At 44.0% G+C, this 16765-nt stretch overlaps 1 protein-coding gene across 1 annotated transcript in view; it reads left to right on the forward strand.

Annotated features, from left to right (window-relative positions):
- Window positions 1–16765, forward strand: part of FREM2 (FRAS1 related extracellular matrix 2) — a 216361-nt gene that overhangs the window by 177297 nt on the left and 22299 nt on the right. Inside the window, exons 16-17 of the mRNA XM_048848460.2 lie at window positions 5720–6051; window positions 14260–14452. Coding sequence (XP_048704417.2) covers window positions 5720–6051; window positions 14260–14452 — 525 coding nt within the window. The remainder of the gene's footprint in view (window positions 1–5719; window positions 6052–14259; window positions 14453–16765) is intronic.

Below are 16765 nucleotides of genomic sequence, written 5' to 3' on the forward strand. Positions count from 1 at the left end.
AATCTCTAGGCTCCTCTGCCACTGAAATGACAGAACTAGTTCGAGATCTCGAGAACTAAGTGGCCCAGCTACAATTGGAAAATGCCTTCCTGCGCTTGCATGTCCCAGCAGTCCCAGGCCCCCCTAACACCATCAGCCATGACAGCCCAAGATCTAGGTCCAAAGATCGTGCTTCCAGAGAGATTTGATGGGAGCCATCAAAAGTTTGGGGGGGGGGTTGCCATCATTGTTGTTACACCTAGCAATGTACATGAAAAAACAAACCATGATAGATGTCATCAGCAGCTTATTGACAGGAAGCACTGGATTAGGCATCGCCACTCCTGGAGCAGGACTTTGATTAATTCATTTGTGTCTTTTCACTTATGTTTGATCGTACCCACTACACTGAAGTTGCCCTGCTGTCACTCAAACAAGATCCCCGTTCTGTTGCAGCCTACACCACCCTGGTAACTGGCCTGGAACAAAGCAGTGCAGATTTACCTTTTCTGTCTAGGCCTGAATGATGAGATTAAAGATGAACTGGCCCAGGTAGATCCCCACTTGGCATTGCTTTCCAACACTGAGTTGTGTATCCAAATTGACAACCAACTGTTCAAGTAATGCCAGAAAAGAAGAAAGGTACATGCTTGGCCACTGCCTAGCCCAGACCTATTCCTGTGCCACACACCCCCAGGCAGTCATCAGACCCAAACCCATGCAGGTAGACATGACATGAAGGTGCCTTTCAGATCAAAATAAGGAATATCGTTGTCTGAATGGCCTCTGCCTGTACCGTGAGGAACGAGGCCACTTTGCCACCATGTGTCCCCTCAAGTCCTGTTCTGTCTGGCTAGTCTGAGAAAATGAGCAAATTCAGCCACATTAGAAGAGACAGTCAGATGAAACAACAGGATCGGGTACCCTGGCCAGACCCCCTCTGCTACCTATATGTATCCTAACCATCGTGGACAATGGCCAATCCCGCCTTCAGGTGACACTCTGACTTTGGGCCCTCTATACACCTGAAGCGAGCTGCATTCAGCTTACGCTGATGCACTCCAGAGGCTCTGGCAATTTCATGGATACTGGGTAGCTAAAACAAATCACTTACCAGTTCAAAAGAAACTCGCCCCCAACTTGGTGGAGGCAATTGATGGCAGCTTGCTCTCCTTGGGCCCAGTGGTCTGTCAGACTGAACCCCTCTGAACTGTAATTCAAACCAGCAGGAAACCATGCAGTTTAACCTGATTGACTCAGTCCACTTCCCAATCATGCCTGGTATCCCCTGACTCTCCCTTCACAGTCTAGGCATTTCCTGGAGAGCACACAACGTTCAGTTTGAGTCTGATTATTGTCAGCATCAGTGCCTAGTCCAACTTAGTTTCAATGACATTAGACATAATCTGGGGAAAGCCTCCATTTTTTGCACACAGCAGGCTCCAAGTAAGGATAACTTACCCATTCCCACAAAATACATGGACTTTGAGGATGTATTCAAAAAAAGAAATACTGCAGCTCTGCACCCACATAGGCCCTGCTACTGCCCCTTAGATCGCTATCCGGGGGGCCAAAATCCCCTTTGGGTGAATTTACCCTATGAACTCAGGGCCCAATGGTAGTACTTCGGTGAAAATCTATCAAAAATTTTATCAGTCCCTTTACATCTCCTGTCGGAGCTGCAGTCTTGTTTGTCAAAAAAAAGGAAGGCACCCTGTACCTCTGCATAGACTATCAAGCACTGAACAGTATCACCATCAAAAATAAAATATCCTTTGCCATTGATCAGTGGATAGGGTCAGCTCAGCTAAAATTTTTACTAAACTTGACCTGCACTGCACCTATAACCTGGTCCGCATCTAAGAGGGCAATGAATGGAAAACAGCTTTTCGTACTCAGCATGGACATTTTGAGTAACTTGTCATGCCTTTTGGTCTCTGTAATGCTACTGCCACATTCCAGCACTTGGTTAATGATATCTTCTGGAATATTCTAGACCAGTTTATCATTCTCTACCTAGATGATGTTCCTATTTTTTCAGAGAACCAAACCTTGCATGACCAGTGTGTCTGGTTAGTACTTGAACATCTTCAAACCAAGTCTGTATGGGAAGCCTGACAAATGTAAATTTGATCACACCTCAGTAGATTTATTGGGTTATACAATCTCTCCCAACAGAATAAGTATGGATCCCAAAAAAATATCTGCAGTTTTGACCTGGGCAACACCCAAAATCATCCATCAAATCCAGTACTTCCTAAGGTTCACCACTTTCTATAGATGATTCATCCATGGATTCTCTCAAATGGTGTTCCCATCTAAACCTTTTTTCATCAAAACAGATGCCTCCAATTACAAGATCAGGGAAATGAGATCTCAGCAACATGGGCCCCCAAATGACCTCCACCCTTGTGCCTTCTCTTCTATGAAATTGATACTCAAGGAACAAAATTAAGAAATCTATGATAAGGAAATACTGGTCATCAAGGTTGCATTTCAGGAGTGTCACCACCATAGAAGGTGCAGGCTTTCCAGTCCAGGTTTTCACAAATCGTAAAAATCTGGAAATCTCTGAACTGCCACAGCCCTGAACCAGCATCAGATACATTAGATTCCTCTTCTTTTTTAGATTCAACTTCACCCTGGTCTGCTAGACCGGAACCTGAAATAAGAGAGCCAATGCATTATCCCATCAGGGGGAGTACCTAGATAAGGGTGATAACCCTCACAAATCTCCCCTTTATTGAAGCCTTGCTATTTTGTAAACATACTGGCCAACATCAATCTTTTGACCCTTGTAAAATCCTTATGCCCAGTGATGTGCTTGTGGTGACATGGATGTCAGCCAATTCTGACCCAAACTTCTCTGTTACAAACAAGATACTCTGGTACAAGGATCACATTTATGTCCCTGAAGGACCACCTTGTCTCCCAGTGCTCCAGCTATACCATGATTCCACTCTGGCAGGCCACTTCACATATGGGTAGACAGCAAAGCTGAACAGTGGTAGCCCAAACTATTCTCCTCCGTCAAGTCGTGCTTCCAGTGAGTTGTGAAGCTGGACGAAGACCCTCCCCCCCAATACCAAACCGCTAGGTGCCCTGATCCTGCTTCCAACCCCACCCAACCATGAGCATCTTATCTCAATGGACATCATCACTGATGTCCCCACTTCTCAGGGCTGCATAGCTATACTGGTGATTGTCGACCTTCTTACCCAAATGGTCTCAAGTTGCAGTGGGGGAGGTTTAGGTTGGATATTAGGAAAAACTTTTTCACTAGGAGGGTGGTGAAACACTGGAATGCGTTGCCTAGGGAGGTGGTGGAATCTCCTTCCTTAGAAGTTTTTAAGGTCAGGCTTGACAAAGCCCTGGCTGGGATGATTTAATTGGGGATGGTTCCTGCTTTTGAGTAGGGGGTTGGACTAGATGACCTCCTGATGTCCCTTCCAACCCTGATATTCTATGATTCTATGATTCTATGAAATGGTGCACTTTGTGCCTTGTCAAAAGTTCCCCACTGCAGAAATGACAGCTCACTTAATTTTTGACTACCTCTTCAAGCTCCATGGGTCACCAACAGACATTATTCCTGGTCATAGGCCACAATTTTTCTCCCACTTTTGGAGAGAATTGTTCCAACTCCTGGAAGTCACCCTACACATTTCCTCAGCCTACCACCCCCAGATGCATGGACAAACAGAGAAGGTAAACCAAATTCTAGAACAATAATTTTGTTGCTTCATCAACTACCAGCAAGATGACTGATTCCAGTTCTTGCCTTTTGCCGAATTTGCTTACAGTAACTCCAGTCACAGATAAACCTTCCAAAGACCCTTCTGTGCCACCAATGGCTTCCACCCCCAATTTCATCAGTCTGTACTGCGGGCCTTCCATGTCTCCAAGGCTTTTGATTTGGTTCAACACCTCCACCACATTAAGGAGGAATTAAAATCATACTTAAACTCAGCCAAGGAGGACCTTCATCGACAGGACCATCCTCCCATGTCAGTCAGAGACAGAGGATGTCTCTCAACTCAACACTTGGGCACCTCCCGACCCTCAAGGAAACTAGACTACCATTACCTAGGTCCATTCTAGATGATTCAACAAATTAACCCCATGCCCTTCAGGCTCCAGCTGCTGTGTACATGAAGATACATCCAGTATTCCATGCTTCCTTGTTAAAGACATATGTGGACAACTCCTTTCCTGGATGCACACAACCACCTCCACTCCCCATCATGGTTCAGGGGCAGGAAGAACATGTGGTGAGGCAGATCCTGGACTCCAAGCTCCTCTGAGGATGACTGATGTATCTCATAGATTTGGAAGGGTGTGGCCCAGTGAACCGTTCATGGGAACCAGCCATTAACATACATGCACCTGACCTCCTTTGTGAATTCCATCAATCACACCCCGACAAGCAGAGTCTAAGCACCCAGAGCGGGGGTGGGAGGGTAATGTAAGGTGATGAGTCATCGCTGAAGTAGACTCCGCAAGCCTTAACCTGCTCAAGCCCTTTTCCTACACCTGCTGCAACTTTGCTCTCACTCCAACCCCTGGTGGACTGCTGATTCCAGCTGTGACCCACCTAGCTCTGAGCACTAAACCCGACTGCCGTGGCTCCAACCACTAGGCCTGACCACCTCCGTCACAGTTTCTGACAAGATGTTCTCTTTTCCTCAAGTTCTTCGATGTGAAAATTAAATGCTTCTAAATTATTTGCAGTTTACACAAATTGGGCCTAATCTATGCTTAATATAACTCCTTTGAAGCTGATTAAGTTACACTAGGGATGAATTTATCCTGTCAAATATTAAGTGTTATGCAGGTGTTGGGGGAAATGAAATCTCCTGGATGCCTATGCACTGCTTATTGAATGCCTTTCAGAAAACAGAGGTTGATACGAGCTGAGAAGTTGTTTATGTTACATGGAAGTGTCACTCTAGTAGAATGGGCATCTAAACATTCTGGCAATAGCCACTGGTGAACTAGTTTTTAAATTTAGCTTGAGTGTAAAGTGTTTAGAGCAGACAGCTAGAATTCTTTTCCCAGTCTTGCTGTCAACTTTGGACAAGTTACTTACCCTAATTAGATCTCAGTTTATCCATTTGCAAGCTGGGTATAATCATGTTTACCAATTTCAGAGAGGTTTTAGGAGACTTTAATGACTGTTTTTAAAGCATTTTAATGAATGGTGAGGGATACAGTAGAAACTGATTTTCTGGGATGATTAGGAAATCAGTTAATTAGCCAAAAAGTAAACAGACAATTTAAAAAGCAAGAAAACGGTATCACAAAATGCACTTTATGCTTTTATCTTAACAGCTGTAGCTCAGTTTTCATTATTTTATGATGAATCTTAATAATGTGCAATGAATGCATTATAACATAATTTATCCGGAACAACATCTTATAATGAGACCTCCCATAAAATTTGAAAAGCACCTAGCTGTTTTAGGACCCAAACTCCCATTCTAAAAAGTGACTTCGGCACCTGATTTTACCCAACGTCTCATATTACAAAGATGTCATTATTTTCCAACATTCTGCTACGCAGATGCACGGACATCATTTTTGTTTACATTTTAAAGTGCATTGATTAGTGAGGTTCTCCTGTATGTTCAAAGCACAGTCTAATATACCTAATATAATGTGTTTGGTGACTGGCAAATTTTGGCAGAACTGAATGTTAAAATGTAGTTACGGTGCCACCAGTTACCCGTATGTTTTCTAGGCATGTTACCTGTTATCTCCACGAGGGAGCTGTCCAACTTCGAGCTAACCCTCAGCCATGATGGAACTAGGGTGGGAAATCATAAATGCTCCAACCTGTTGGATTACACAGAAGTGAAGACTCACCATGGCTTCTTGACTGATGCTACCAAAAATCCAGATGTGATTGGAGAGACCATTCCCTACCAACACAGTGCGTCAATCAGGGGCACCGGTACTTTACGCTTCTACCGAAATCTGAACCTGGAGGCCTGTTTATGGGAGTTTGTCAGCTATTATGACATGTCTGAGCTCCTCACTGATTGTGGAGGCACCATTGGGACAGATGGACAGGTACCAAATGTTAACTTCTTATCTGTATAGTGGTCTCAAAATAAACGAATCCAGTTCAGTAATTTTCCCTGTGATTTACATGTGCTCTAAGACTAAATGGCTTAAGAATTGCATTTAGTTAAGAATGAAAGCCTTTTCTTTCATTAACCATCCATAGACCTGTACTGAACCTGATTATTTCATAACACTATCAATAGCCACTAAATACCAGCAAACATAATGTGTGAAATCCTGGCCCCACTGAAGCTAATGGCAGAACTCCCGTTGGCTTTTAGCAGTACACCTCTACCCCGATATAATGCAACCCGGTATAACACGAATTCAGATATAACGCAGTAAAGCAGCGCTCCAGGGGGGCGGAGCTGCATGCTCCGGTGGATCAAAGCAAGTTTGATATAACGTGGTTTTACCTATAACACGGTAAGATTTTTTGGCTCCCGAGGACAGCGTTATATTGGGGTAGAGGTGTATTATATTACCCACTGCTCCTGATGGGTCATGTTTTCTCTTTGTGCAAGGTGAGCAGGTTGGCAGGTGAATTGCCAGTCAGTGTGAAGATTTCTTTGTGTTTGTGTCTTTAAGGCCAAGTCTTGGTTCTTCACCCCACCTGGCCCATGTGGCCGAAAAAGTAGTGCTGAGGAGGGTGTAGTGGATAGACTTCCTGGAAGGGGTCTGCAACTCTCTTCATGCCATGGGACTTTGCTTTGTGGTAGCTCCACCCATGGCAGGGACTGGGAGAAGACTGGGTGCATGCTGGGGGAAATGATGTCAGTGGACCGGTGACTTGTTTGGTTTCATTGCAACACTCCAAGCAGTCTGGGGCAGGAGGTGCAGCAGCCACAGACACTGTGCAGATGGGTGGCTACTGCCTACACAGAGCATTTCTTTTGGGGTCTCTGTCTGCGAGGGAGCAAACCCTGTGTGAGGATACAAGCACAGCCTCCTTCAATCTGTACCATGATGACAGGGAAGAGGGGCTAGGAAGTTTCTTGCCAGGCATTCTTGAAGCAGAGAGACACAGAGTACTTCATAGAGATTTTCAGAGGGGCTGAGCACCCACAAGTCCACAACTAATGGTTGTGGGAATTGCATGTGCTCATCCCTTCTTGTAAATCAAACCACTTTTATTTAAGTGTCTAAATGACACTTAAATAGCTACCTAACTTTAGGAACCTACATCTGAAAATGTGCACTCTGATCTCCTGGCACTACACCAGTTAGTCTAAATTAGAACTGTGTTCTGGCTAAAGCTGAGGTCAGCCCTTATAGTTAGCAACAGTTTTCATTGTGCCAACACTCCACAATCCAGTAAGCCAAAGTCTGAAATTCAAGATATATAAAGTATATACACTTACAGTATATAAAGCTCTTAAAACAATAGATCTGACATACTTGAAAGATCCAAGCCATAGATATAGGCTGGGTTATGACCCCTATACGTTCCTTAAATACTGCACAGCGATGTTGTGAAGCTTAATGAATTAATGACTCTGAAGAGCTTTGCGATCCTCAGATGAAAGGTGCTATAGAAGTACAAAGTATTATTTTTGAAAGGAAGTTTAAAAATGGGGGGGCTAAGAAAAGTTGGTGTCCCTTTTCATATTTAATTTATATAGGGGGAAAAAGTCAGCCTGGATTTATTTGATAGAGTATCATTTGATCTTATTTCCTCCTGTTGTAATTACATTCTAGAGCCAGACAATTTGTGGTTCTGGTCATGTGCTTATTTGTGGAAGTTACTTTCTCTTGTTTCAGTCCATTACCAGGCTTGACATGGTGGCTCAAGAAAATTATCATTCAAACAAATTTTATTAACAATATCAAGTAAAGTAAGTCTCTGCCAGAAACAACAAGATGAAGAAAGTACATTAAAATGTTGAATGTACAGATTGGTAGCTTGAAGCTACTGTAATGGAATACAGCCGAGCAGTTGTATTTCACTCTGCAACAGAGAGGCTGCTTCTAGCCAGGGTTTGAAAAAGATTTCCCTTCCAGTCTGTTCAGCTCATATTTCTAGTGCAGATGGTGTAGGCTGAGATGTTTAGATGGTCCATGTAAAAATTCATTTAAAAGCTATCACTTTATTACCGTGAGTTGTATACGGAAGTTCACGAATTTTTACTCTAAAGAACCGGTGTTTTTCCATCTTCACTAGATCTAGCTTCAGCAAAATGGGACCTCAGAGCTGTGAGTTAGTTTTCCTGATGAATTCGCTGGACAGTATAAATTGCAAATAAAAAGAAATATATATTTTCATGGCAGTTTTTCAAGCTCAGCTAGCATAATCAACTTGTGATTTTTCCTTAAACATGTCAGGTCCCATAACAGAAGTCTTCCACCACCTCCCCAGCTGTTTTTGTAAATAAGTGAATTCAGTAAGGGATGAAAAGAAAAACTATTTTATAAAGTGAATACTTTGTGGATGTATGGGCACCAGCTGTGCAACAAAGTAAAAAGTTAAACATTTCAAGAGGCCTGACATGTCAAGGCTGCGTTCCATTCTCCTCCCCATTCAAATTCTTTTAAACAAACCTGCTTTGCATTTTACCTTTAACTCACCTGGCCATCTGCCTTCCTGGGGCTGACTCTTCACTTTAACAAACTGATATTGTGTAAATAAGGGGTTGATAACATTGTTAAGCCTGCATGGATAAATTGAAGAGATATATCCTACAAATGCAATGAAAAATAGGTTCAGGACAACTTGGAGGACAAAATTATAGTTAGCATGAAAATCCTGCGTCACTGAGAAATATATTACAAAGGATTCAAGGAATACTGCTTGCCTCTAACTATTTTTCATGCTATAAACACCTAGTGATGAGGACACACTCTCTCATGCTGTCCCTGATAGTATCCCAAGGATCATGTAACGCAGTGGTTCTCAAAGCCAGTCCGCCGCTTGTTCAGGGAAAGCCCCTAGTGGGCCGGGCCGGTTTATTTACCTGCCGTGTCCGCAGGTTCGGCCAATCACGGCTCCCAGTGGCCGTGGTTCGCCGCTCCAGGCCAATGGGGGCTGTGGGAAGCAGCACGGGCCAAAGAATATGCTGGCCCTTCCCACAGCCCCCATTGGCCTGGAGTGGTAAACCGCGGCCAGTGAAAGCCGCAATCAGCCGAACCTGTGGATGCTTCAGATAAACAAACCATCGCGGCCCGCCACGGGCTTTCCCTGAACAAGCAGCCAACCGGCTTTGAGAACCACTGAACAGATCATTTTCCTGGGCCAGGTTCTGCCCTCACAAACACTAGGGCTGTTTTGTTAAAATCAGTGGCGTTGCAATAGTGAAATTATGAGCAAAATGTGCCTAAAATGGACCTGAAACAGAGAATGTCCTTTCTGATGTGCGTTTCTATTTCATCTGTGCTGTGACAGATTTGGCACTGAAACATATTTGGAGTATCTAATAAAGTGTTCTCCAATGGAAAGAGACCCTGTAGAAATGGTGTGTGGGGGCAGGGGTTGTTTTTTACCTCTTGTAATCCTGGCATGGGAACCATCAATGTTCAGAAACAGACGTCAGGCTCATTCTGACATTTCCGATTGCAAAAGAGATGCTTGTAAGTCTACTCCCCACAGAGCTGACAGGCATGAAAGATTTGCTTCGCTCACAGGAATGACTTCTATAAACAGCTGTTAGAGTGATTTATTGATCTGCAGCTTTATCAGGTATTGGTAGAGTGCATTTCTTGTACCGCTTGGAGCAGCTTCTCTGTTCTATCTTCTCATGTTCTCCAGGCATGACGTGGTTACAGGGCATTAGACACAATTTCCTAGATCCCACAGCCCCCCTCTCTTTTGGCTCTGAGTGTGACAGTGAACTATGAATATCCACTTCAGCTTCATAAGGTTAAAAGTCGTACAACGTTCTGAGAAATTATTCTAGATATTATTTTAATTATTGTATTGCTAATGACTAAAACTCTGATAATGTGACTGCTGAGTTCAACTGAGTATGGAATACATAGATATGTAATGCACCTGTTCTGTATCTCCATAGCACTTAAACTGATACTCTACTTTTATAGCTCTCAGTTAGCCTCCTGCTTTCATAACATCAAGTTAAAATAGGAACAGCTGCTTACTTTGATTAGTCTCTGTGGGCAGTGCTAAAAAATGGAGCTATGACAATGGAAGGAATGTTTTCCATATTCAGTTGAATGGCATATCCCAAGTAGGACTGGAAAAATAGGGTTTCTCAAACTATATGGAAATGGTTAGTTGATTTCTTTGTTTTTTTCTATCCAGACTGGAACCAGAAGCATTTTGGTTCTGTTCACTGGTAACTCAACTTGGAATGCAGGGAAAAAATACCTTCTCCAGTCTCCACAGCAGCTTTTTAATAAGCTTGCCCATTTTATTTTAGTTTTATTTCGTTTGATCGAAGAGATGAACTACACGTTTTTTATTTTATTTTTCTGTCTACTGGGCTAAAATGATTATTTTCACTGGCAGGGTTCTGCTTGTTTATTAAGAAATAGTGTAGTGATGCAACTTATTTAATAACATTTGTGGTAGAATCGGAGTATAGATAATGGACTCGATTAATCTTGGTGGCCATCAGGAGTACAATTGTCAGCCCTATCGCTGAACCCACGAGAGGGCAGCTATTCTGGCAGAGGCATATTTTCTCCTTCTCTTTCTCTCTGACACATGCCCAGCAATATTACCTAGGGTTGCCAGGCATCCGGTTTCTGACCGGAATGCTCAGTCAAAAAGGGACCCTAGCGGCTCCAGTCAGCACTGCTGACCAGGCCGCTGAAAGTCCAGTCAGCAGCGCAGCGGGACTAAGGCAGTCTCCCTGGCAGCCGGCATGTCCAGCTCCTAGGCACAAACGGGACCAGGGAGGCTCCACGCACTGCCCCCCCCCAAGCACCGGGACCACTGCCAATGGGAGCTGCGGGGGCAGTGCCTGCAGGCACAGGCAGTGCACAGAGCCCCCTAGCCCCTCCGCCTAGGAGCCGGACATGCCGGCCGCTTCCGGGAGCCACCTCAGGTCAGCACCACCCGGTTGGAGCTCGCACCCCGTACTCCATCCCGCACTCCAAACCCCTCGGCCCCTCAAGCCCGGAGCCCTTTCCTGCACCCCAAACCCCTCATCTCTGGCCCCACCCCAGAGCCCTCACCCCGTCCTTCTGTACCCCAACCTCCTGCCCCAGCCCAGAGGCCCCTCCCACACTCTGAACCCCTTGGCCCCAAGCCCTCTCCTGCACCCCAAACTGCTCATCACGAGACCCCCCAGCCAGAGTCCTCAGCCACTCCCACACCCAACCCCCTGCCCCAGCCCAGTGAAAGTAAGTGAGGGTGGTAGAGAGTGAGCAACATAGGGAGGGGGGATGGAGTGTGCAGGGCGCAGGGCCTCAGAGAAGGATTGGAGTCTCAGGGAAGGGGGTGGAGCAAGGGTGTTCAGTTTTATGTGATTAGAAGATTGGCAACCCTAACAATACCCCCTGCTTTCCTTTATGGGTTCTCTCAGGGGAGGGTAGCTTTTAAGTTCCATACAGGAATTAGCCCATCTCCTAATGCACTGATCCCAGCCAGGTCTTTTATTCTTTCTGTGCTGCACCAGCAGGCTTCAGGCCCTCCTAGAGAGCGAGGGTTGTCAGTGCTTTCTGACACTGGAACCGTCTTTCGGTAGACTTTCACTCAGCGGGGACCCAATAGAGAGACATGTGCCCTATAGAATGGAGGGGGGAAATGCAAGTCTAAATTGTTGCTTACAGATTACGTTAATTAGTTCATGTAAACTATGCGTAAATATCTGACAATGTCTGGTGCATACAGCTCCGGTAAAGGTGTAACAGAAAAGCAAAACATTGCACTATGCTTGTTTTCTTTACAACAGATGATTGAATATATGTCAAACCTTTTACCATGTTAGCTCTTTTAGCTAGTGTTGTTTTCCCCACTCCCCTCATCACACACAAACTGAATTTAAGACCTTTGGTTGGTTGGTTGGTTGGTTTTTTGCTATACGAACATGCAGATGGAAAACAAATATTCCTATGTAAAGATCAAGAAAAGGTCTTTTGAGCTGGTAGAGATGTGTTTAGTTATGGAAGCAAATGGGTTTGAATCTTGACTATGTGCCAGGAGTGCAAGATTGCCCCTGAATCAGAGGCAAATCAGATCTCGTCGGGAGCTGCATCACAGCCTGCATTTGTCTTAACATAAGTTAATATCCTGTTGTATTGCTTTGGAACAACATGCCAAATCTGTGCCCGAAGTCATTCCATTGAAGTGAGTGGAGTTCCCTCAGGGTGAACTTGGCCCTATTCGTGTGATACATAGTTGACTGAAGGAGCAACGTTTTTTGTCTAAGAACTTCTTGGCATTTAGTACACCTAGACAGGAAAGCTATTGCCCTGATCCAGAAAAAAAAGTTCCTGGCCATATTAATTAAAACCAACAAAGGAGCATTAATCTTAACTGACCATAACAGTAGCACCTAATATTAGCTGTGAGGCCACTTTATTACATAGCACTTTAGGAATCATAAATACACATTTCAAGATCAATTGGTAAGTACTAGTAATAACAGACACCTTATAAAATATTTTCCAATTATACCTTGAACTGCGAGACAAGTTTTTCTACAGACCAGATTACAGAAACTGGCTAAGTATTAATTGAGCTTTCATAAATCATGCAGCTGGATGAGCCAAGTGATCTTTTGCTGACTCTATCTCTGATTTTAAATACAAATGTTTGAAAGGACCTAGAATATCTTTTAAAACAGGAGAAAGTAAGAAAAGACTCTCCTTTTCATAAATTTTCAGATGATATAGAGTTTAAATGTTAATGTGTGTTAGAAGATGACTCCACAAGCAGATGAAATGAAAGGAAGGAGGTTTTTTTGACAGCACATTGCACAGGCTAAATGATTTTGCATGTAGAAGCACATTAACAACTGCCAACATTTTCAGTAACCAAGTACTTATTTACTTCAGAATGTGAAGTGCTGCAAAAAAGTAATATTGCTATACTTGTGGTTTCATGAATTACTATGCTTTTTGTCAGGGACAGGAAAACATAAACCAGGAGTAAGAGAGACCCAATAAATGGATCTGAATCACAAAGGGTTTGGATTTCACACAACTTGTAAAATTTTAAAACCGCACTAGAGGTTTTGCAAAACGCTTTTAAAACCCTGTAAGGTATTAATCTGGGGGAGATATTCAAAGCCACAAATGGCAGTTAAGTGCCCCCTCCCACTGAAACTGAAATCTTTCCGTCTTCTCCATTATCCTCTTACCCTTTCCCCTCCAATGCAACCCATGGTGTTGTAAAAGTTCCTCAGTTACAGGCTCTCGATGGCCCTATCTGTAATAATAGGGCTGTAACTGCAGTATTATTTCACAAAAAATGAATATTAAATGAAATAGATATAAAAAAATCTGTTCAGAAAATAAAAAGGGCATAGAAGTCAGATAATCCTATTGTATATAATAGATCTTGATGTTCTAACCTTGTTCTTCTTTACTTCATTAAACATACCTTTTCTGGTTGAAAATATTTAGATAGAGTATTAGTATTTATATGATATAAACCAAAATTACTCTTTTTTAAAATCAGATTTAACTTTCTAATTCTTTTCAGTTGAAAGTATTCTAACTTGATATTTCAATGCACTATTAGTATTTATTTATGGAATGCACGCAGTATGACACCCACTATCTACCCATAGAAGAAGCCACAGTTCCAGCCATTAAGAGAATGTAATCTGAGGTTTCAATCTTGCAACGAGCTCCACGCAAATGCAGGGTCCTCCCATGCAGAGGTTATTGCGGGATTTGACATCTCAGAAGATGAGCACTAGGTGAAGGTTGAGGGAGAAGGATAAAATGTACAAACGAAGATTTGTTTTGTTAATCAGCTATCCCCAACTGGTTCTCTATCTAGCCATTGTTAATTGGCTATTTACAAAGATTGAACAAGAATGACGGGTCAAAAATTAGTTCCTTATTGTCAGAATTCATATCCTGTTTCAAATACAAGCAGGGCACTTAAGAGGATTTGTGTCCATGTGCAAGCCATTGAAATTCAGTGCTTTATTCATCATGTATAATTCGGAAGAGAGAGTACTCATCTCATTCAAAATGTTGACCGTAATCTATTTCTTCTGCATTTTTTGCTTATGCATTAATGTTGTTTGTACTGGACTATATTTCATTACCACGTACCTAACTAACTGATTTTGGTCTTTATAGGTCCTCAACCTAGTGCAGTCCTATGTGACCTTGCGAGTCCCCTTGTATGTCTCCTATGTTTTCCATTCACCTGTGGGTATAGGTGGCTGGCAGCATTTTGACCTACAGTCTGAACTTCGGCTGACTTTTGTGTATGACACTGCCATCTTGTGGAAGGATGGAATTGGCAGCCCACCTGAAGCAGAGCTCCAAGGTATGTTTTCAGACGTTGTTGATTTTTACTCTTGCTCTGTTGCTGAAGCTTTAGGTTGCATGCAGAAGAATAATTTTTGAAGCAACTGTAATATAAAAATATTGCTTTGTAGTATATATGTGAAATAATTAATTGCAAATAAACTGCCATTGGTCAGCCATTTTGTTCAATATTCTAGAGAGACTCTCTGATTTTGAAATTCTGTAAACTTGACTTCAGATGTGTTACTGCATTGAATGAAAAATATCAAGACATTTATCAACCACCTATGAAAAATCATAAAATTCCCTCTTTCTTACATGTTGACTGAAATTTAGGATTTGTTGTGTTTTTCTATTCCATTGTCACATAAGCTGTCGTGGATTATAAAACTTTTAAGTAACATGAATTCATTATTCTTCTGGCTATGAAATATTGCACAGTTGGAAGCAGTTTTAACCTCAGCGAAGACACATGCATTAATCTCTCAAAGGAAGCGTAAGTCATATAAAATAAACTCGCTATGTACCATGATGGTAGATATGTTACAGTATAATGGAGAGACAAGGTGGGTAAGGTAATATTTTTTATTGGACCAACTTCTTTTGTTAAAAGACAAACACTTTCAAGTTTTCACAGAGCACTTCTTCAGGTCTGAGAAAGGTTCTCAGAGGGTCTGTCTACACTGTGATAAAAAACCCGTGGCACTGAGTCTCAGAGCCTGGGTCAGCTGACTCAGGTTCTTGGGGCTCAGGTTGCAGAGCTTAAAATTCCAGAGGCCAACAGCTGTTTCCCTTTGGGCTTGGCTACACTTGCAAGTTACAGTGCATTAAAGGAGCCGCAGGTGCACTAGCTCACTACCCGTCCACACTGGCAGGGCACGTAGAGCGCTCTGGCTCCGCGGCTGGTCTGCTCCTGGTACTCCACCTCAGCGAGTGAAATAACGTTTTGTGCCCCCCCCGCAGGAGCACCACGACGCCAGTGTGGACACCCTGGTCTGTTAGTGCGCTCTGATGGGCCTCCAAAAGTGTCTTACAATGCCTGTTCTAGCCACTCTGGTCATCACTTTGAACTTTACTGCTCTGCCTTAAGGTGACCAACCATCAGACCCGCCCTTTAAATTCTCTGGGAATTTTGAAAACCCCCTTCCTGTTTGCTCAGCCAGGCATGGAGTGCTCTCAGCGAATCTTTGCAGATGACCATGCCTCCCCGCGCCAGGTGATCCCCAGTATGGAACAATGGCAAGGTGCTGGACCTCATCAGTGTTTAGTGGGAGGAAGCTGTCCAGTCCCAGCTGCACTCCAGCCGTAGGAATTACAATACCTGGGGGCAGATATCAAGGGACATGATGGAAAGGGGCCATGACCGTGGACGCACTGCAGTGCAGGGTTAAAGTGAGGGAGCTGCAGAATGTCTACCACAAAGCCCGCGAGGCAAACAGCTGCTCCGGTGCTGCCCCTGCTACCTGCCTTTTCTGCAAAGAGCTGGAAGCGATACTTGGGGGTAACATCACCTTCACTCCAAATACCACCATGAACACTTCAGAGCCCAGTTCAACAACGCAGGAGGAACAAAGCGGGAGCGAGGGTGCTGAGGCGGAGGAAGACACCCCGGAATCCCTAGATGCATGCAGCCAGGAGCTGTTCTCAAGCCAGGAGGAAGGTAGCCAGTCACGGCAGCCGATGCTTGGGGAAGGACAAACACCAGAGGAGGTTCCCAGTAAGCAGCTTTTATTTTGGGAAGGAAGTTATTCGGTGCGGGCTCTTGGGACAAGGCTGGTTAGGGCTGCATGCATGCCTAGATGCGGAATAGGGCGTTGATGTGCTCTCTCACATCACGGTAATCGGCCTCAGTGATCTCTTCAAAGGTCTCCTCCAGAACTTGGGCAATGCGCTTGCGTAGGTTTCTTAGGAGAGCCACTGTGGTCCTTGTCCCAATAAGGCTAACTTGTCCGTGCCATTGCGCCGTGAGGGGTGGGGGGACCATTGCTGCACACAGGCAAGCTGCATATGGGCCAGGGCGGAAGCCGCATTGTAGTAGAAGACCCTCCCTTGCTTCCCAGGTCACCCTCAGCAGCGAGATATCTTCCAGGACGAACTCCTGTGGAAAATGTGGGGACAGTGTTCAGTATAGGGGCCCCCTGCCACTGTTGGCTCTCGTAGAAGCAAGGAAGACATGTTGCATGAAGTAATGCAGCATTCAAGTAATGAAAATCAAAAAGTGCAGGAGTGGCAGGACAGTAAAAGGAGGATCTGCCAGCAGAATGAGGAGCACCGGCACAAAATCGCGGAGCTCTGGCAACAAAGCATGGATCGGCTGATAAGCATAATGGAG

This window comes from Caretta caretta, chromosome 1 (genome assembly GCF_965140235.1).
Source record: "Caretta caretta isolate rCarCar2 chromosome 1, rCarCar1.hap1, whole genome shotgun sequence".
Taxonomy (NCBI): Eukaryota; Metazoa; Chordata; order Testudines; family Cheloniidae; genus Caretta; species Caretta caretta.